The sequence below is a fragment of the Pristis pectinata genome, chromosome 9 (assembly GCF_009764475.1).
Source record: "Pristis pectinata isolate sPriPec2 chromosome 9, sPriPec2.1.pri, whole genome shotgun sequence".
NCBI lineage: Eukaryota > Metazoa > Chordata > Chondrichthyes > Rhinopristiformes > Pristidae > Pristis > Pristis pectinata.
Window position 1 is genome coordinate 24,374,909 of NC_067413.1, and position 21,891 is coordinate 24,396,799.

At 40.7% G+C, this 21,891-nt stretch overlaps 1 protein-coding gene across 2 annotated transcripts in view; it reads right to left on the reverse strand.

The window, feature by feature from the left end:
• zc3h3 (zinc finger CCCH-type containing 3) overlaps positions 1 to 21,891 on the reverse strand; it is a 205,114-nt gene that overhangs the window by 86,861 nt on the left and 96,362 nt on the right. The window contains exons 5-6 of one of the 2 annotated variants that reach the window (XM_052023588.1): positions 15,171 to 15,355; positions 2,045 to 2,132 (exon numbers count right to left, since the gene is read on the reverse strand). In XM_052023588.1, coding sequence (XP_051879548.1) covers positions 2,045 to 2,132; positions 15,171 to 15,355 — 273 coding nt within the window. The remainder of the gene's footprint in view (positions 1 to 2,044; positions 2,133 to 15,170; positions 15,356 to 21,891) is intronic. The other variant, XM_052023589.1, reaches the window with a different exon arrangement.

Here is a 21,891-nt window from a genome sequence, read left to right on the forward strand (position 1 = left end):
TCCAAAATTGCAAGAATTATTTTGCGGATACAATTGTCCATAAAACGTCACAAACACAATCATCTCTGAACTTTTAAGAAGTTTTATGCTCCAGTGGTTGGAGGACCTGCAGTTGACAATCAGAATCCTACACAACGCTGAACTATTATTCAACGTTACAACTCATACTTTAAAAAAATACTTATGAGGGAATAGATAGTGATAACATGAATGAAACTCTTAATAATGAGGCTAGAACTGGATCGCTTATATTTGATTGGACATCTGGTCTACTCCTAGGCTCTGTTAACATTTTTGCCCTTACGGAAGTCCCTTGTTTCCTATAGGCACCTCCTGCACAAATGTATGGCTCAATTATTAACTTGTCATAGTGAGAATTATGGCCAGTATCCTGAATCTTAGTTTTGCATGGCCCAGGCCTCTGAGATCCAGGACACCGTGTTTAATTATAGACTTTACCAAAACAATGCCAGGTACAATTAATCCTAAAGCAATATATATTTAACGCAATCTAGTTAAGAAACTTGGGGCAGCTAAGAGCACAGCTAGTACAGCTGCTGCCTCACAGCTTGTACAGCTGCTGCCTCACAGCTTCAACAATCCGGGTTCAATCCTGAGCTGGAGTGCTGTCTGTGTGGGATTTGCATGTCCTCCTCGTTATTGTGGGGTTTCCTCCAAGATTTGAAAAATGTGTGGGTTGGTAGGTTAATTGGCCACTGTAAATTGTTCCTGGTGTGTAGTGAATGGTAGAATCTGGGGATAGTTGATGGGAATATTGGGATAACAACATGGGTTAGGGTAGATTTAGTATGAAAGTGCGTATTGATAGCTGATGGGACACAGGGCCTGTTTCTGTGCTGTAACTCTTATGATTCTATCACTGAACCTGACCCAGTGCTTTTCAAAAAGCTAGCAGACACATACAAAAAGAGTGACTTAATCTCAAATACAAACAGGAGAAACCTCTGCTTCAATTTTACAAACTGCATCTGCAAGTATTCATTTTTGGGTACTGTACGTCAAGAAAGAAAAATAGGTCTTTGGGACTAAATGATTTAATTTATGAAGCATGAGTGAATAAACAATAGTTACATACTCAATTTTAGAACGTTGAACTACTGGAAGTGTTTAAGAGAATTGAAATGAAAGTTTGATAGGATTCTTCTGTTATGTAATCTGGAGCATGAGACCATGCTTAAAATTGGAGGGTGAACATTCAGAACAGAAATTAAGAAGCAGATCTTCATAAGGGGTGCAGAAATCTGAAGCACATTAGCAAAAGAATTGTAAAGTAGGATCCGTTGAAATGTTTGAGACTGAGATGGATATGTTTTTTCAGGAAACAATATCAAAAAGTATGGAGTAAAGCCAGTTGACGGAGGTTAAGGCACAGATCATGTAAAGGCTTGAATGGCTGGATGGCTACACTTATCTTGATACTTTCCTCAAATGGTGGGAAAATATTTGACTCCAGTAACCAAAGTTCACCTGAACAGAATCTTATGGGAATAAACTTGTTTACATTATTCCAATATTTAAGGTGTTGGTTACACCTAGAAGGGGTTTGTCATAGCATCAGTAACTGTGAAAAAAGCAGCTATGCCCACCAGCTCATTTTCAGTTGCAGTCACAGATCTGCCTTCCAACTTAATGTGAATGAGGCATGACAAATTGATCTCCATATGGTCTTTTGTCTTGCGCCCCACATCTCCCCCCAGCTCTGCTTTGAAAACTTAAAACCCTCCACTCTCTTCCCAGTTCTGAGGAAGGGTTGCTGACCTGAAACACTGACTTGTTTCTCCTTTCAAAGATGCTGCTTGACTGGCTGAGTTCTTCCAACATTTCTGTTTATGTTTCAGATTCCATCATCTGCAGTTTTATTTGGTTTTCATGACAAATCGATGAAAATTTGGATTGAATTCTCACTTCAGAGGAAAATTCGTCATCCAATATTACACTTTAGATTAATCACTTCATCATGCAAATATGGAAAATAAAACCATGCTGCTACATGGCAGAGCAATAAGAAGTTGAATTAACTGACCTTGCAATGTGCCAATGAGTGAAAGTCTTGGTTAGGCTGCTGGGTAGGTAGAGGTCACCACTGTCAAAATCAGTTTCCGATCTGACTGCTTGAACAAAAGAAGAAAACAGAAGGGTTGACTTTTAACTCCCAAAAGGTCAGGACCCCCACAATCTGGGCACCCTGAATTCCAATGAATTCACCTCCCTGTCCGATACACACTACTTACCCACTGTGATTGAGAATCTCTTCTACAATTGGGACTGTCCACACAATCCACACATCTACCTTACACCATACACACTAACCCATGCAAACTGTCTCCGTCTACTTTCCTTACTACCTGCGATCTTTCTTCCCTCCCACCCATCTCATTGCTACTTTCCTAGCTTTGAAAAATAGCCTCCCCCTTCACAAGGCATCCACGCTTGTCAATCATGAACCCTATTTCCCTTCAGGGGGTTTACTTCTGAAAGCAAATGGGATAATTTGCATTTTTCAACTTCCCCACAGCCACAGTCAAGCCCCCAGACCCTGTCCTTTTGCTCAATTAATAGATTTCCAGAATTAAAATGCCGTATTTCAAAAATCAGATGCATTAAATTAGACACAAACAAGGTAACAACACCAGAATCATGCACAAAGGTGAAGTGTGCAAAATCATATTCTGCACATCTGCTTCTTTCTTAGACAGAAAATAGCTATAGAGGGCATAAAGAATTTTAATCTACTGGACAGTGTAGGCAGATTACAGACTTATTGCATTTGTACACTACTGCACGGTGTATTTTGATTATATGTTGATTGGCAGTCCATCTCATTCACGTGACCAAAACTGAACCCCCAAAATACACTCCAAACTCTGTTACAGCAAGAGATTACCAGGTGGATAGAGGAAACAATACAATTACATTCTCAAAGCCTCCTTGAGGACATGCAGTATCCTCACTAATTTGTGGGAATCCCTGACCCAATACTGCTCAAAATGGAGAAAGAGCACTCAGGTTGACAAAGGTAACCTCTTCACTTTGTAATGCACACATGCAATGTAGGAAGTGCAACAGTCAATTTGTGCACACCATGGTCCACCGATAGCAAAGTGATAATGATCAGATAATCTATTTTAGTGATGCTGATTGAGAAATAAGTACTAGACAGGATACCGGGGTAATTCTACCACTGCTCTGTCTCAAAACAGCACCTTTAGACTTCTACAACCAGATTAAGAGGGCAGAAAGGCCCTCTGTTTAACATTTTTAATCAAAAAATTCTAATGTAGACAGTGGCATTTCCTCAATGCTATAGTAGACGCCAACCTAGATTCTGTGCTTTGGAGTTGAGCTTGATCTCACAACTTTTAAAACAGATGGCAAGAATATTGTCACTGGATCATGGCTGAAACCTAATATCTTAATACGTACTGATAACATGCTTAATTTTTCTTAAATAAAAAGTTCTTAGGAAGGATTGCAGACCCATAAATATTGACTGTTTCTCTTTCCACAGATGCTGCCTGACCTGTTGAGCTTTTCCAGCATTTTCTATTTTTATTTCAGATTTCCAGCACCTGCTGATTTTTTAATTTTCGTCAATTTTTCTTTCCGTTACGATTTTGTCATCTCCCAAAGCTGCTGATTTTTTCCAATAATGCCTTTGATCATGTGCACACACAAAGATGTACACCTCTATTTCTCCTCATTCTGTCCAACATAGCTCATTCCAACAGCAATTCTAATATATTTCTTTGAATGGGTTAGAAGTGGGACTCTGCAAGCAACAGAAAATGACTTTGCCTCACTCATTATTGATAGATAAGCTTCAACAGCAAATGCAGGGAGGCCTTTGAGATGGACAGAAATTCAGCAAATGCTTGAGCCTGTGATCATCCAATACTCACAGATGCATATAGCCATGCCTAATTTCTCAAACAAAAGGTAAGTTGTGGGTAGGGGAGAAGGGAAAAAGATAGCCATAGTTCTTTCTGGAAAATGCACATTCTAATGTTAAGGATAGGTACTCAGCATCCATCCTTTATACGAGTATAAAGGATGCATGCTGAGGAATATCTTTGGATCAGAGTAGAAGGAAGATTTATTCTCGAATATGCTCGAATCTAAGAATAGGTACTCAAAATACATGATGCAATTGATGCACGTCAGAGAATAGGTTGCAGGGAGAATACGACTGATTTGGTTGCTTATGAGAGCTGGCATAGACTTGAGTGACCTCCTTCAATGTTGTAATAAAATGTGAAAGAGATTTGTATCCCCTACAGTGACAGTCTTCTAACTGGATGATCACAAGAAAGTATCTGAACTAAGATTAATAAGGCCAACAATTACCTTTAATTTGAGCAAAAGGTCAGTAATTAGGGCAAGAGCTCATGTCCAATAATCCTTTGTTGTTTGTGCACACAAATGAATGTCCACCACTAGTTTTGCTCAACATAGCTCATTCCAACTGCACTGCTAATGTATTGTGCATTTTACTCAAACCACGGGTTAGAAGTAGGACTCTGCAAGCAACACAAAATTACTTTGGTACACGACAACCTGTCTACACCTAAAACTGAAGGAGTGCAATTTAATTACAGAAGATAGAGTGTTTGCTTGACTGGAGTCATCAATGACTAAGGTGTTGCAAAACTGGCTCCCCATCTGTTCACTTGCAAGTAAAAGCTTATGTCAACTGAATTTAGCATATTTTACCACTAAGGCATTAAAAATCTGTCACAAAATACAATAGCAGCAAAACATACAGAATGAAAAAAGTTAGGAAATTAAATTAAATATCTGACCAGTATATGCAGAACATGCAACCATGTCGATTAACCATACCTTCTTGTTCTCACTTTCTACCTTTCTAATCCAATATTGAATGCTTACTGAGTTTGTCTTGGCTACCAACTCAAAGTAAATTGTACAGCATCTGAACTGTGTGAGTGCATATATAAAATTTTATTCTGTGCTCTATTCAAAATCTCACATTTAATTTTTATTCCCCCCTTATATCAAAGATACTAACACCATTATAAACAGTTTCCATTTATCCTGTTCTACACTTTCATCATTTTAAACATTCCATACTAATTCCCATTATGTATTAATATTATACCATCAACTTTTGAGCTTTCATATTTATATTCCCTTACATTAAGCATTCCTAATAAAGCTCTGCTGTATCACTTCTGAAGTCATCCTTGTTGTGATAAAATCGAAAATTCAATTAGCTTTTATATTAACTGGCTCATGAACCATTGGCTCAAATTATTATTTCATCTACACGACTGAGCCACCTTCCATTCAAACTGTGATTACTACTGTTTCTTTCCTGCAAAAATGCATCTCCTTACAACTTAATTGCAACAAATTGCATCTTTCACTTTTTAAACTTGCTCTCCAGTCTAATCAAAGTTCCTTTGGAAGTTACCACAGACTTGTTTAAAAAAAAACTATTTTGTTATCGTCTCCAAATGTTAACAACTGTTCCTACTTGGCATGTAGCCAAACCATTCACGTGCTCAGTGAACAGAAGTGACCACAGTAGAAATCCATGACTGTCCTAATACAATTCTCAACCTGAAACGTTGACCATCCCTTTGCCTTCACAGATGCTGCTTGACCCACTGAGTTCTAGCAGTTTACTTTTTGCTCAAGATTCCAGCATCTGCATTCTGTTGTGTGTCCATTCAGAAAATCTGCCTTAATCCATTGGGACAAACAAGTCTAGCTTACTTTAAAAAGACAGTGAATTTCTCATGTGTTCAGCATTATTTTCTGCACAGACAACAAGGTGTAGACCATATTAGATTTATTAATGAGTAATAAACCAAAGTTAATTAGAAGAATGATGAAGGGAGAATATTTATCTAATGGTAATCATCATACAATTGGGAACATCTGAGGCAGGGTTGACTTCCATGTAATAGAATAGAAACTATTCACAGTAAACTAGGAGAATCTGTAACTGGGTGAAACAACAGGAAATCTGTTGAAGGTGTTCAAAAGAGCATTTAATGTAGATAACCAGGCTGCACTGCTAAAGGGAAAAAGCTCTACTTGGAACATAGAACACTACAACACAGGAATAGTGCCTTCAACCCACAATATCTGTGCTGAGCATGATGCCAAATTAAACTAAGACCTTCAGGCTGCACCTGATCCACACCCCTCCATTCCTTCCGTATTCACGTGTCTGTCCAAGAGCGTTTTGAACACCACAATGGTATCTGCTTCGACTACCACCCCTGGCAGTGTGACCCAGGCACCAACCACTCTGTAAAAATTTTCCCCCACATCCCCTTTAAACTTTCTCCCCTCACCTTAAAGCTATGTCCACTGGTATTCGACATTTCTATCCTGCAAGAAAGATTCTGACCGCCTATCCTATCTATGCCTCTCATCATTTTATACACTTCTATCAGGTCTCCCCTCAGCCTGCAATACATCAGAGAAAATAATCCAAGTTTGTCCAACCTCTCCTTAAAGCTAATCCAGGTAAACCTCTTCTGTACATCCTTCCTGTAATGGGGTGACCAGAACTGCACACGATACTCCAAGTGCAATCTAACCAAAGTTTTATACAGCTGCAACTTGATTCCTATACTCCACCTGCTATCCAAAATGAAATAAAACTATTTCAGTGAATTAAAGCAGCAAGGATCAACATTAAAAAGAACAGACAAAAAAGGCAAAAACTACAGATTGGGAAAGATACAAAAAACGGTAAAGATTGGTGACAACAGCACCAGCAACAAAAAGGTAGTGGGATTCAGCACAACAATATTTTACAGTTGTATTCAGAAGATGGATAGCAGGCGAGAGAGTGGACAGAATATTAAAAAAAACAGCAATGGATGACTAAAAGATTGGTAAAGAAGGAAAATTATGAGAGTGCAAGATAAAGCTAGCCACAAATATAAGAAAAGATTCTAAGTGTTTCTCTCAATATTTAAAAAAAAGAATTAACAAAGTAAGCATTGATCCTACAGAAAGTGAATCTAGGGAATAATGGAAAACAAGGGCATGGCAGATGAATTAAACAAGTATTTTGAACCATTCTTGACTCCAGGAGATATAAGTGACATTTCTGGAAAAGAGAGAAAAAAAATCAGGAGAATTACAAGTGGTGCCGAGCAAGATGTTTGAACTGCATGCTGACAAGTCACTGGGTCCTGATGGACTTCATTCTTGGGTCTTAAAAGGAAGGACTAGTGAGATAGGTGATGCATTGGTTTCAATTTCCCCAACTTCTTCAGACAGTTTGAATTGGTGAAATTTTCAGAATTTATCAAAGCAGTATGAAGGCACTGATCAGAGAAAGGAATGTAGAACATGAGTGTGGGTTAGTGAGAAATGCAAATGCAGCTAGTGGGAATTTCTCTAGATATGTGGAAAGAAAAGAAGATCAACATGAGGTAATGTGGGTCCCAGTTGGATTAACTTAGGAGAAACTACATCACAGAATAAGGAAATGAAACAAATATTTTGTAAGTGTGGCATCATTGGCTGCACAGAATATAAAGAATTCCTTATAGAGTACTACAGCACAGAAACAGGCCCTTCGGCCCATGTAGTCCATGCCAACCTGATCTTCTACTTAGTCCCATCTACCTGCACCATATCCCTCCAAACCCCTCCTATCTATGTACCTATCCAAACTTCTCTTAAGTGTTACAATTGAACCCGCATCTACCACTTCCATTGGCAGTTTGTTCCAAACTTGCACCACTTTCTGAGTGAAGAAATCTCCCCACAGATTCCTCTTATATATTTCACCTTTCATCCTAATCCTAGGTCCTCTAGTTCTAGTCTCACCCAACCATAAAGCCTGCATGTATTCACTCTATCTATACCCCTTATAATTTTGTATAGCTCGAAGACCTCCCCTCATTCTCCTATACTCCAAGAAATAAAGACCTAACCTATTCAACCTTTCCCTATAACTCAGGTCCTCAGGCCCTGGCAATATCCTTGTAAATTTTCTCTGCACTCTTTCAAGTTTATTGATATTTTTCCTGTAGGTAGTTGACCAGAACTGTACACAATACTCCAAATTCGGCCTCACCAATGTCTTGTACAACTTCAACATAACATTCCAACTCTTGTACTCAATGCCCTGATTTATGAAGACCAAAGTGCCAAAAGCTTTCTTTATGACCCTGTCTACCTGTGATGCCACTTTCAAGGAACTATGGATCTATATTCCCAGGTCCCTTTGTTCTACCACACACCTCAGTGCCCTAACATTCACTGTATAAGTCTTACCCTGGTTTGTCCTCCCAAAGTGCAACACCTCACACCTGTCTGCCTTAAATTCCATCTGCCATTTTTTAGCCCATTTTCCCAGCTGGTCAAGATCATGCTGCAAGCTTTGATAGCCTTCCTCACCATCCACTACGCCCCCAATCTTTGCTGATCCAGTTTACCTTACTTATACAAAAATGATTTTCAAAAGAAACCTACAAAGTAAACTTCCCCCATACAGACCAGGTCTCTCTATCCACATTACAATCCTTAACACCAACATAGTACACCAATAACCAGCCAGGAGAGAAGAGATGATGCATTAAACCGTATCATATCCTGCTGTACCTAACCACCAATTTTGAATGACAGTTCATTCCATGACCCTGTAATCTCAACGGCTTGATACAGATGTTCTGTACTTTTCATTGAGTGGAAACAACCACAACCTTGGCGCAAAATATACTTTCTTTGGATCAGCTCCACAGTGCAGGTATAAATATTGGCTTAAAGTCTTTGGTCAGCTGCTCTATGTCACTTAGTCAGAATTGTAGTCACAGCAGTGAGAGTAATACCCAATATATATTGATCAGATTGGAGTTCAATGGATAGGGAGACACAATGACATTTTTGGAATATGGACATCCCCGGCAAGGCCAACATTTATTGCCCATCCCAAACTGCTCTTGAAGTGCTGGTGGTTAGCACCCTTCTGTGACCACTGCAGTAACTTCTACAGTGCTATTGTAATGGAGTCTGAGGATTTAGACCCAGTGACAATGAAGGGCTGGCAATATATTTCCAAGAGAGAATGGTGATCAAGTTGGAGGAAAACTTGGATGTAGTGAATGAGGGCAGTTTGCCACTGGCAGCAAGTTTTGGCCTAACACCTGTGGCAGCCTCAGAACTTGTAACAGAGGGCCTGAGTTATGGGGAGAGGTTGACCAGGCTAGGTCTTTATTCCTTGGAACATAGGAGAATGAGGGGTGACCTAATAAAAGTGTTTAAATCTATGAGAGATAAAGATATGGTGGACGGTAACAGTCTTTTTCCCAGGGTAGTGTGTCCAAAACTAGGGGGCATAGATTTAGGGTGAGAGGGGAAAGATTTAAAAGGGACCTGAGGGGTAACTTTTCCACGCAGAAGGTGGTGAGTATATGGAATGAGCCACCAGAGGAAGTGGTCATTTAAGAAGCACTTGGATAGGTGCATAAAGGGGCGGGGCTTAGAGGGATATGGGCCAATTGCAGAAAACTGTGACTAGTTGGGTGGGCACTGTGGTCGGCATGGTCTCATTACGCCAAAGGACCTGTATCCATACTGTATTGCTCTGACTTTATGTAAAACAACATCATGATCTGCTTTTAATAGGCCATTCCAAATGAGCATCTAGACTAGTTAATAGTCTCATTAGCCATTACCCACAGTGTTCAGTTCAACCTTTCCAGGATAATCTTGATAGTGACTTATTGAAGTAGCCAACAGTAAGGAAACAAAATATGGAATGTCACCACTACAAAAACAAACAATATTTAAAAAAAAATTTATGTACTCTGAAATGACATTCAAGGCAAAATATTTTCTGATATTTTTCATAAAACTAAAGAGTTAGAACAGGGAAAGGCCATTTTATTCAATGGTCTGTGCACAATTTCTATTAGTACAAACTGTTTTTCCACATGTATTCAATTTTCTGAGAGAAGGAGCCAAGTTTTCAGCTCTTATATATCTCTCAGGAAACTGAACGTGCAGAATGATGGAGGATACTATACTGGAACCCATGAGAAATGATTAAAATCTCTTGAGTGAGCCAAGCTGATGATTCATAAGCAACAAAGTGGCATGTAAACTATGAATGTAAGTCTGCATAACATAGTATATGTTAACCAAGTGGGTGAAGAACTAAATGTAACATTAATTAGTTAATGAAGGAAAGGAAAAAGGGATGAATTTCAAATGAATAGTACTCCCCTGTGGGTCTTGTTCAGCTTGAGGCAATGCAAGTTCTAATGGCTCTTTAGAGATGTGGCTTTAAATCGATGTTTGTTCAGGGGCATATCCCCAGTCTATGTCATGCTTAAGGGGCTGTATTCAATGATGCTTCAACATTCTGCGTCACCGATTCTTCAAGAACAGCAAGGAGAAAAATCAACAAATCTCTCTAATTTTACAAAAAGCTTTACTTGCCTGAGGAATTTTGGATAATCAGCACAGAGTAATACCGCATTGAAACAGGCCCTTCGGCACAACTGATCCATGCCAACCAAGATGCCCATCGAAGCTAGTCCATTTGCCCATGTTTGGCCCATATCCCTCTGAACCTTTCCTACTCATGTACTTATCCAAATGTCTTTTAAATGTTGTTATTGTACCTGTCTCAACCACTTCCTCTGGGAGCTCGTTCCATATACACACCACCCCCTGAATAAAAAAGTTGCCCCTCAGGTCCTTTTTAAATCTTTCCCCTCTCAACTTAAACCTATGCCCTCTAGTTTTTGATTCCCTTTCCCTGGACAAAAGACTGTACATTCACCCTATCTATGCCCCTCATGATTTTATACATCTCTATAAGGTTACCCCTCAGTCTCTTATGCTCCAAGCAATAAAGTCCTAGCCTGCTCAACCTCTCCTAATAACAGGCCCTGGAGTCCTGACAACATTCTTGTAATCTTCTTCGTACTCTTTCCAACTTACTGATATTTTTCCGATAATAGGGTAAAACTGTACACAATATTCCAGTTGTGGCCTCACCAACGTACACGCATTAACTCCAGCCTCCCAGACAACCTCGACCCACTGCAAGTCACCTACTGCCAAAACAGGTCCGCGGCGGATGCCATTTCCCTGGCCCTACACTCATCTCTGGAGCATTTGGACGTAAAGACACCTACGTTAGACTATTGTTTATTGACTACAGCTCCACCTTCAATACTATAATTCCAAGCAAACTCATCACCAAACTCCGAGACCTGGGACTCAACGCTTCCCTTTGCAACTTGATCCTTGACTTCCTGACCAACAGACTGCAGTCAGAAGGGATAGGCAGCAACACCTCCACCATGATTATTTTCAATACTGGTGCCCCACAAGACTGCATCTTCAGCCCCCTACTCTACTCCCTGTACACTCAGGACTGCATGGCCAGATTCTGCTCTAGCTCCATCTACAAGTTTGCAGATGATACCACCATAGTGGGCTGAATCTCAAATAATGATGAGTCAAGGTACAGGAAGGAGATAGAGAGCTTAGAGATATTGTGTCATGACAATAACTTTTCCCTCAGTGTCAGCAAAACAAAAGAGCTGATCATTGACTTCAGGAAGGGGGGGCGATGCACATGCTCCTATTTGCATCAATGGTGCTGAGGTCGAGAAGGTTGAGGGCTTCAAGTTCCAAGGAGTGATCATCACCAATAGCCTGTCTTGGTCCAACCATGTAGAAGCCACTGCCAAAAAACCCCACCAGCGCCTCTATTTCCTCAGAAGACGAAAGAAATTTGTCATGTCCCCTTTGACCCTCATTAATTTTTGTTGATGCGCCATAGAAAGCATCCTATCTGGATGCATCACAGCTTGGTATGGGCAACTGCTCTGCCTGTGACTGCAAGAAACTGCAGAGAGTCGTGGACACAGCTCAACACATCACGGAAATCAGTCTCCCCTCCACGTACTCTGTCTATACTTCTCGTTACCTCGGTAAAGCAGCCAGTATAATCAAGGACCCCACCTACTCCAGACATTCTCTCTTCTCCCCTCTCTTGCTGGGCAGAAAATACAAAAGCCTGAAAGCACTTACCACCAGGGCCTCCTCCTCGCTCACAATCAACACAGGCAAACCTCAAGGTTGTGTGCTTTGCCCACTGCTCTACTCTCCCTACACTCATGACTGTGTGGCTAAATACAGCTCAAACACCATCTGTAAATTCGCCGATGACACCACTGTTGTTGGCAGAATCTCAGGTGGTGACCATGAGGTGTACAGGAGTGAGACAGATCGGCTGCTTGAGTGGTGTCACAACAACCACCTCGCAGTCAACGTCAGCAAAACCAAGGAATCGATTGTGGACTTCAGGAAGGGGAAGTCGGGAGAATGCACATCAGTCCTTATTGAGGAGGTCAGTGGTGGAAAGGATGAGCAGCTTCGATTTCTTGGGCGTCAACACCTGAGAAGATCTATCTTGGGCCCAACACATTGATGCAATCACGAGGAAGGCATGCCAGCAGTTCTACTTCATTAGGAGTTTGAGGAGATTTGGTACGTCACCAAAGACTCTTGCAAATTTCTACAGATGTATGGTGGAGAGCATCCTGACTGGTTGCATCACCGCCTAGTATGGAGGCTCCAATGCACAGGTTTGAAAGAGGCTGCAGAGGGTTATAGACTCAGCCAGCTCCATCACAGGCACAACCCTCCCCACCATTGAGGACATCTTCAAGAGGCAGTGCCTCAAGAAGGCAGTATCCATCATTAGGGACCATCACCATCCGGGACATGCCCTCTTTGCGTTACTACCATCGGGAAGGTGGCACAGGAGCCTGAAGACCCACACACAATGTTTTACGAAGAGCTTCTTCCCCTCCACCATCAGATTTCTGTATGGTCCATGAACCGAATCTCATTATTCCTCTTTTGCATTATTTATTTTTGTAACATATAGTAATTTTTATGTCTTGCACAGTACTGCTGCCGCAAAACAACAAATTTCATGACATACGTCAGTGTTAATAAACCTGATTCTGATGGTCAAGGTCATCTTCTATCCTGCTGTTATAAGACTATTGAATGGTTGCCCAGTACGATAAAATGGACTCTTGACTGCATAATCTCCCTTGTTATGACCTTGCACCTTACTGTCTACCTGCGCTGCACTTTCTCTGTAACTGTAACACTTTATTCTGCACTGTTTTGTTTCACCTTGTACTACCTCAATGCATCATGTAATGAATTTGTTCTGTTATGAATGGTACACAAGACAAGTTTTTCACTGTATCTCAGTACATATGACAACAATTAACCAATTTACCAATTTATTTACATCTTATACAACTGCAACATAACATCCCAACTCCTATACTCAATACCTTCACTGAGGAAGGGCAATGTGTCAAATGCCTCCTTCACCACCATGTCTACCTGTGACATATCTGAAGTCCATTCTTTTGTTATCTTTTCATGGAGAAGGATTTGAAATAAGAATGCTTTAATCATCAGGGTCAGGGAAGCTACATGTGTTTTTTGTTAAAAAAAAGTTTGAAAAAGGTAACAGGTGAAGTGACAGGAGTTTGCAAACAATCTTTGCATTACTCTGCATTTACTAATTTTTCTCTTTGTCATGAGTGCTCCCAAAAACTTCAGATAGATTTTCAAAGGAAACATAGCTTTTGGTAATTACAATATGATGCAAGATTACCTGCCTCCCATGTACCTACATCAATTTAACACATTAGATGCCTCCTACATTAATGTGACCCTGCTTTAACTATAGATATTTAGATATTTATTTATTAGTCTCGTGTACATCGAAGCACACAGTGAAATGCATCTTTTTGCGTTACTGAGAATGTGCTGGGGGGAGCCCGCAAGTGTCGCCACTTTTCCGGCGCCAACATAGCATGCCTACAGCTCCTAACCTGTACGTCTTTGGAACGTGGGAGGAAACTGGAGCACCCGGAGGAAACCCACGTAGACACGGGGAGAACGCACAAACTCCTTACCAACAGCGGCGGGAATTGAACCCGGGTTGCTGGCGCTGTGATAGCATTAATCTAACTGCTACCCTACCATGCCAAATATCAGATTTTTCTGACAGTTTCTGAAGTCTCAGAAAAGAGCTCAAAGCCAAAGCCAAACACAAAGTATCAATTATTTACTGCTCTTTTCTCACAAGGTCAGACACAGAAGAAGACATATATATTTCATTGTACATATGTCAGCTCCCATGAACTCACATCGCACTTAAATGGAGGAAATGTGAAAACTTATCACGAGCAATACATACAACATGAGGAAGAAATTCATTTTTAAAAATTACTAATGCTTGCCTATTGTTGTAATTATTTGTTGCTGTTCTAAGTTGTTGTGGCATTGATTACAAGAGTTGGGACGTCATTGTCACCGTTGTGCAGAACATTGGTGAGACTGCATTTGGAGCATTGAGTGCAATTCTGGTCGCCATGCTGTTGGAAGCAAGTGATTAAGCTAGAGAGGGTGCAAAAAAGATTCATATGGATATTGCCTGGACTGGACGGTTTGAGTTATAAGAAGAAATTGGATAGCTGGGACTGTTTTCCCTGGAGTGAAGGAGGCTTAGGGGTGACCTTATAAGAGGTTTATAAAATTACAAGGGGCATAGATGTGGTTGATAGTCACAGTCTTTTTCTAAAACTAGAGAGCATAGGTTTAAGGTGAGACCGAAAGATTTAAAGTGGATCTGAGGGGCAAGTTTTTTCCATTCAGAGGGTGGTGGGTATATGGAAGGAGCTGCCAGATGAGGTGGTAGAGACAAGTATAATTACAATGTTTAAAAAAATTTGGACAAGTACATGGAAAGGAAAGGTTTAGGTGGATACAGGCCAAATGCAGGCAAAAGGGATTAACTTAGATAGGCACCTTGGCGAGTACCTGGAGTACACTGTCCGAGAAAGTGGTGGAAGCAGGGTTGCTGACAAGATTTAACTTGTGTCGAGATGAGTACTTAAATCACCTAAGCCTGGAATGCTGTGGGCTATGTGCTGGAAGATGAGAATGATATAGAGGGTTGCCCATTAGTCAGCATGGATGTGGTAGGCCAAATGGCCTGTTTCCATGCCTTATGACTCTCAATGACTTGCAATTTTATTCAATTTAGGAGTGCACGAAGTGTCCTATTATGTAGATCATTTCAGGATATTTGGTCATTTTACCTGATTTCACAGCACTCCTTGCATTTGTGACTCCAGTTTTGATGGGAATGGAACTGCTTTTCGCAAGCTTGTTGGCAGATACACGATACAACACTCCCCCGATGCAGCGCATGCCTTTTGTTTTCCATCTCTGCTGAAGGAACCTATAATTGCTACTCAGTCTTGCTCGGTTCAGCAGGAGTGACCTGCAAGGAAAGAAGGGAGGAAACCTCATTAAATCAGGAAATAGGATGAGACACTGGTAAAAAGCCAGTTTCTATTAAAATTACCTCTAGCAGTCTCAAACTTGTGCTCTATTGATTTGATTATTTTCAGTTATTTAATTCTTTTCATTGACTTTCATCATAAAAGAGCTATCAGAGATGCCAAAAGACATTATCAGTCCAAAACTGAGTCCCAGACCAGCCGTCAATTGTGGCAGCGCTGACATGCTGTAACGGACTACAAAACGGAGTCAGCCAGCATTGCTAACAACAGCGCATCCCTTCCCGATGAGCTTAATGCATTCTATGCACATTTTGAACATAAGGGAATTGGTTTGTCACCACCCACCCTGACAGCCTCCAATGCACCTGAACCAGTGGTCACCATTGAGGACGCAAGATCAGTCTTCTGGAGAGTGAACCCGTGGAAAGCATCTGGCCCAGATGGTGTTCCTGGCAGTGTCCTCGGATATTGTGCTGATCAACTGGCGGGGGTATTTGCAGACCTATTTAACCTCTCCCCGCTTCAATCTGAGATTCCCATCTGTTTTAAGAAGACCATTATCATCCCAGCTCCTAAGAAAAACAAGGTAACAAGCCTTAATAACTACTGACTGGTGGCTCTGATATCCACTATCATGAAATGCCTTGAGAGGGCGGTTATGGCACACATTAACTCCAGCCTCCTGGAAAACCTCGAACCACTGCAATTCGCCTACCGCCGAAACAGATCTACAGTGGATGTCACCTCCTTAGCCCTACACTCACCTCTGGAGCATCTAGACAGTAAAGACACCTACATTAGATAATTGTTTATTGACTACAGCTCCGCCTTCAATACTATAATTCCAAGAAAACTCATCACCAAACTCCAAGACCTGGGACTCAACGCCTCTCTCTGCAACTGAATTCTTAACTTTCTGACCAACAGACCGCAATCAGTAAAGACAGGCAGCAACACCTCCAGCACGATTATTCTCAACACTGGTACCCCACAAGACTGCATGCTCAGGCCCCCTACTCTACTCCCTATATACTCATGACTGCATGGCCAGATTCTGCTCTAACTCCATCTATAAATTTGCAGATGATATCACCGTAGTAGGCTGTATCTCAAATAACGATGAGTCGGAGTACAGGAAGGAGATAGAGAGCTTAGTGACATAATGTCATGACAACAATCTTTCCCTCAATGTCAGCAAAAAAAGAGCTGGTCATTGACTTCAGGAAGGAGGGCGGTGCACATGCACCTGTCTACGTCAATGGTGCTAAGGTCGAGAGGGTTGAGAGCTTCAAGTTCCTAGGAGTGAACATCACCAATTGCCCATCCTGGTCCAACCGGGTAGACATCACAGCCAAGAAAGCTCACCAGTACCACCACTTCCTCAGGAGGCTAAAGAAATTTGGCATGGCCCCTTTGATACTCACCAAATTTTATCGATGCACCAAAGAAAGCATCGTATCTGGATGCATCATAGCTTAGTATGGCAACTGCTCTACTCGGAACCGCAAGAAACTACAAAGAGTTGTAGACACAGCCCAGCACATCACAGAAACCAGCCTCCCCTCCATGGATTCAGTCTATACCCCTCACTGCCTCGGTGAAGCAGCTAGCATAGTCAAAGACCCTATCCATCCAGAACATTCTCTCTTCTCCCCTCTCAGAAGATATAGGAGCCTGAGGACAAATACCGCCAGGCTCAAGGACAGTTTCTATCCCGCTGCTATAGGACTATTGAGTGGCTCTGTTATACGATAAGATGGACTCTTGACCTCACAATCTACCTTGTTATGATCTTGCACCTTTTTGTCTCCCTGCACTGCACTTCCTCTGTCACTGTGACGTTTTACTCCACATTGTTATTGTTTTACCTTGTACTACCTCAATGCACTGTGTAATGAATTGACCTGCATGAATGGTATGCAAGACAAATTTTTCACTGCACCTTGGTATGATCGACAATAATAAATCAATGCCAATACGAAGATAAAAGCAGAAATCAAATACATTTGATTTCTAACTTTTATCAGTTCCAATGAAAGGGCATTGACCTGCAACATTAACTCTGTTTCTCTTTCCACAAATGCTGTCTGAACGTTTCCACCATTGTCTGTTTTTCTTTCAAAATTTCAGTATCTGCACTTCTTGGTTTTTAGGTTATTATTTTTTCTGTGCTGTAAAATTGCATTTGTAATAATTTACGCACAATTCACACCAACTGTGAAAGTAAACCAGACACCCCTACCCATGTCATTCTTGGGGTGATACTTTTCTTGAGCAATGCTCCTTTGCAATGTTACAGGGGAACTTGGACTGGCTTTGTTACGAACTGGGTTACTATTGGTGAATGTCCCTTTAAGATAGAGCATAGTGGTGTGTGTGTGTGTGTTGGCGTGATTACGTCTACAGAAGATAAAGGACGTAATGACGTTTTTCAGGCAGTCAGTCAGAGGAGAAGAGAGAGAGACATCAGCCTGCTTGTCTCTATCAATGGATGAGAAACAGTAACTGCGCCTGTCACTACAATCCACGTATGGATTTTTGGAGTAATCTGGCAGAGTCCACTTTGTCGTTAACCTGTAGAGCGAAACAGGTACTTGTGTGGACAGCCACGATTCGAGAGCCTTTCGGGGTGAGGAAGATGCGGTGGAGTGGTCACTGCTGAGTAAACACTGAGGTGTCGTTTGGGTTCCCAAGTGGGACATTTGGATTTCATAATTACTCTCTATTTTCTCTCTACATCTACGTTTTGTCTTCAGTCAATGGTGGTTGTTGAAGAAGCCTTTGCTCACATTTCACCTTATGGCTTGCTGAACTGAACTTTGAGAAATATTCCTGGACTTGGAGTTTGGGAATTTGCCACACACGCACTTTGAGTTTAGAGTTTTTGGGGTTAAAGTTTAAGATTTAACATTTTTACTTCTAACATTCTAACATTTTTACTTTTATTTTTCTTATTATCATAAGTAGTTATTAATAAAATAGTTTTTAACACTGATACATGACTCGGTGTGTTTCTTTTGTTGCTGGTTCGTAACAACTTGTCCTGGGGCGCTCATTGTAGGGCACTCCCTTGGCAACATGGTCTTAATTCCACAGCATTAAATTGGAAGGCCTAGAGCCAAGTAAAATATGCAACAGTTCTTAGGCAGCACTCTGGAAAGATTCAATCAGATAGTAAACTGAGCAACTGATCCATAGCAAAATATATAGTCGGAAGTTTGTTTTTGATGTTGGTTAGTTAATCCTAGATGAGAAACAAAGAGGTTAGCATTGGCCTTTAAGGTGGCAGCCTTTGCTCACTAGCATCTCTCAGCTGTGTCAAATGTTTGCATGCTTAAGCCCCTCTCCAGAGATGGAACACTATTTAGGATCAAAGTTGACTGTAATACTGAGGGAGCAATACACTGTCAAAGGTGCCATCTGTCAGATGAGATATTAAATTGAGGATCCATCCCCTTAGATGGATGTAAAGACCTGAAGGACATGGAAGTTCTGGCCAAGATTTAAATCTCAACCGATATTATCAAGCTATCTCATTTGAACTACCTCACTTGTTTCCTCTCAGTTCCACCTTCTATTTAGATCAGTCAATATTTTTTCTTGGAATGGCATTTCTGCCCTGCACCTCTGTGGAATTTTCTTGACATCCTCCATCAATCTGTCATATGCTATTATTTTGTAGGTGCTGTCAGCTTGTCTCCACTAAAACATAAGATTTCAAAATCAATTCACGTGTGATTGGTTAGCTCATGGTTGAATTGCATGCTACTACTTACTATCTAGGTTCAAATGAAAAATGTTTTTTTGGCAAGATACTAGTAGACTGCCAGTACCCATGCATTTCCAGTATGTTAGCCTCTCTGCAAGAAAATTAGCAAAGAAAATTCCTGTAGTTGGCCTATGGTTAAACACAATGCATTTTTTAGTGAACTAACACATGTAGAAGATCCTATGGCACTTTATGAAGCTGCACAGGGTGTTCGCTGACGCAGTTTCATGACTACAGTTCATTTGGAAAGAAGTGTTCAATGCAAAAGCATAAAACTGACATGGGACTGGCCCAAAATGAAGCCATTCTAGAAATTCTGTGAGGTGACATTAGCAACACTGGATGAAGTAGCTGAGGATCCAATTCTAGCATATGATAGATTGATGGAGCACGTCAAGGAAATTCCACAGAGGTTCACAGCAGGGTGGAAATGCCATTCCAAGAAAAAAAATATCGACTGCTCTGAATAGAAAGTGGAACTGAGAGGGAACAAAATATATTATTCACGCATTAATGCAACTAATGTATGACGTGCTTCACTTCCTGTATTACATATTAACAAATTTCCAAAGTTGCTGTTTGTACAAGAAAGCATAATGGATTATTCAAGTAGTAAAGTAATTCTGCTAGTTTGCATATTAAGGAATGAATAGCTGGAGTTGGTTGCAATATGATATCCAATTAAATGATTCTGGTGGCTTTGTATATGCAAAGATTTGATATATACAATAATGCAAAAGCTAGACATCTCAAAGTCAACTGGATAATCATGTAAGAAAATAGAAGACAACCAGAAATGTCTTCAAGGCAGAATTCTTAGTGATTCAGATAGTTTATATGCAAATTCTTACATGCACATTAATGTGCCACCTGACTGCAGTATTAAGGCAGTTGTCAGGGGATAAGGGCCTCCTTCTACTGGGGGCCTGGTGGGTTGAGGGAACCGGTGTTGGAGAACCAAGGGTTTGGAGAATGGCAACTTAGGGAGAAATCAGGGCTAAAAGGAAAAAAATGTCATTTGATGCCCACCTGATGTAGAAATTACAGAAAATCCTTATAACAATTACCAGTCTAAGTAAAGCATGATGCATGACTGAGAATGCCTGTTAAATTTCTGGAGTAATGCAAAATGACCCAGAAACCGTTGATATTGCTTCGGTACAGCAGCCAACATAATTAAAGACCTCACCCCCCCCAGACTTTTCCATTCTGCCCCCTCCCATCGGGCAGAAGATACAAAAGCCTGAAAGCATGTACCACCAGGCTCAAGGTAGCTTCTATCCCACTATTGAACGATTCCCTAGCACAATAAGGATGGATTCTTGACCTCACAATCTACCTCGTTATGGCATTGTACCTTACTGTCTGCTCGTACTGCACTTTTTCTGCAACTATAACACTTTATTCTGTATTCTGTTGTTTTCCCTTGTACTACTGCAATGCACTGATGTGATGAAATGATCTGTATGGATGCTTGCAAAACAATGTTTTTCACTGTACCTCAGCACACGTGACAATAATAAACCAATTTACCAATTTATTTTCAATTGCATAGCACTAAAAAGAAATGAATAAATGATCAAATATATAACTAGGTGGGCCAAAACTGTTCCAATTCATTCCGAGTCTCAATATGTGCACCACAATTTTGAACTAATCAAAGTACCTTAGAATGCACCACAACAATTCCACTTGTTCTATGCAAGTTCATTGTAAACACTCTCAATAAAACCCTCAATATTCTCAAATGTAAGAATCCTCACAATTAAGCTCTTGCCAACTGTCTGATAACCCCTCTCCTCTACATGAGGCACTGCCACTGCCTCAAGAAGGCAATATTTATCATCAAAGATCCCCACTATCTGGGCCATGCCATCTTCTCGCAGCTACCATCATACAGGAGGTACAGAAGCCTGAAGTCCCATACCACCGGGTTCAAGAACAGCTACTTCCCTTTAACCATTCAGTTCCAGAACCAACCTGCACAATCCTAATCACTACCTCAGTATAGCAACACTAAGACAACTTTGCACTACAATGGACTTTGCTTTTTGTTTTTTTGTTCTAATTATGTTCTTTCTTGTAAAAATTGTGTACAATTTATGTTTTTCTTGTGAATGTTGTGTATCTGATGTTATGTGTCTGTGATGCTGCTGCAAATAGGTTTTTCATTTCATTTGTGCTTACATGTACTTGTGCATATGACAATAAACTTGACTTTTACCTTCCCAAATTCCCTTGTGCAAATCTTTAGAATTATGGTCTATTATGCCTTTCCAGAGTGTTCAGTGAAACGCAGTGTACTTAATAATCTCAGTCAACCTAGATCTCTGATGCTGATTTCCATTCCTAAATTTATCGGTTGTTCGTGAAAAAGATAATTATGCCGGTTTCACTCAAACCTTCCAAATATCCATTATTCTGCAGTAAGAACAAATCTATTTTTTTTTTGATCTTTCATTTGAAACTTGTTCACTTTAAACCTGTGCATCCGACCTGACAAACCCAGCTGAAAATCCTGATAATTAGTAGTCTAAATCAATAGTCTAAATTGAGTAAAATATCCTGTACTGGATAAGATTGTTGTGAGCATTGGGAGATCTGTGTTAGCTCCATGTCTTCAAGGTAAGCATGGTCTGGACCATCTTGACAAAGACATAAGGATGGGGGTAGGCTTCTGAGCAGTTCATCAACTTTTATTTAAACCAATGTCAAACTACTCAACTAAATTGTTGCCTTAACTCG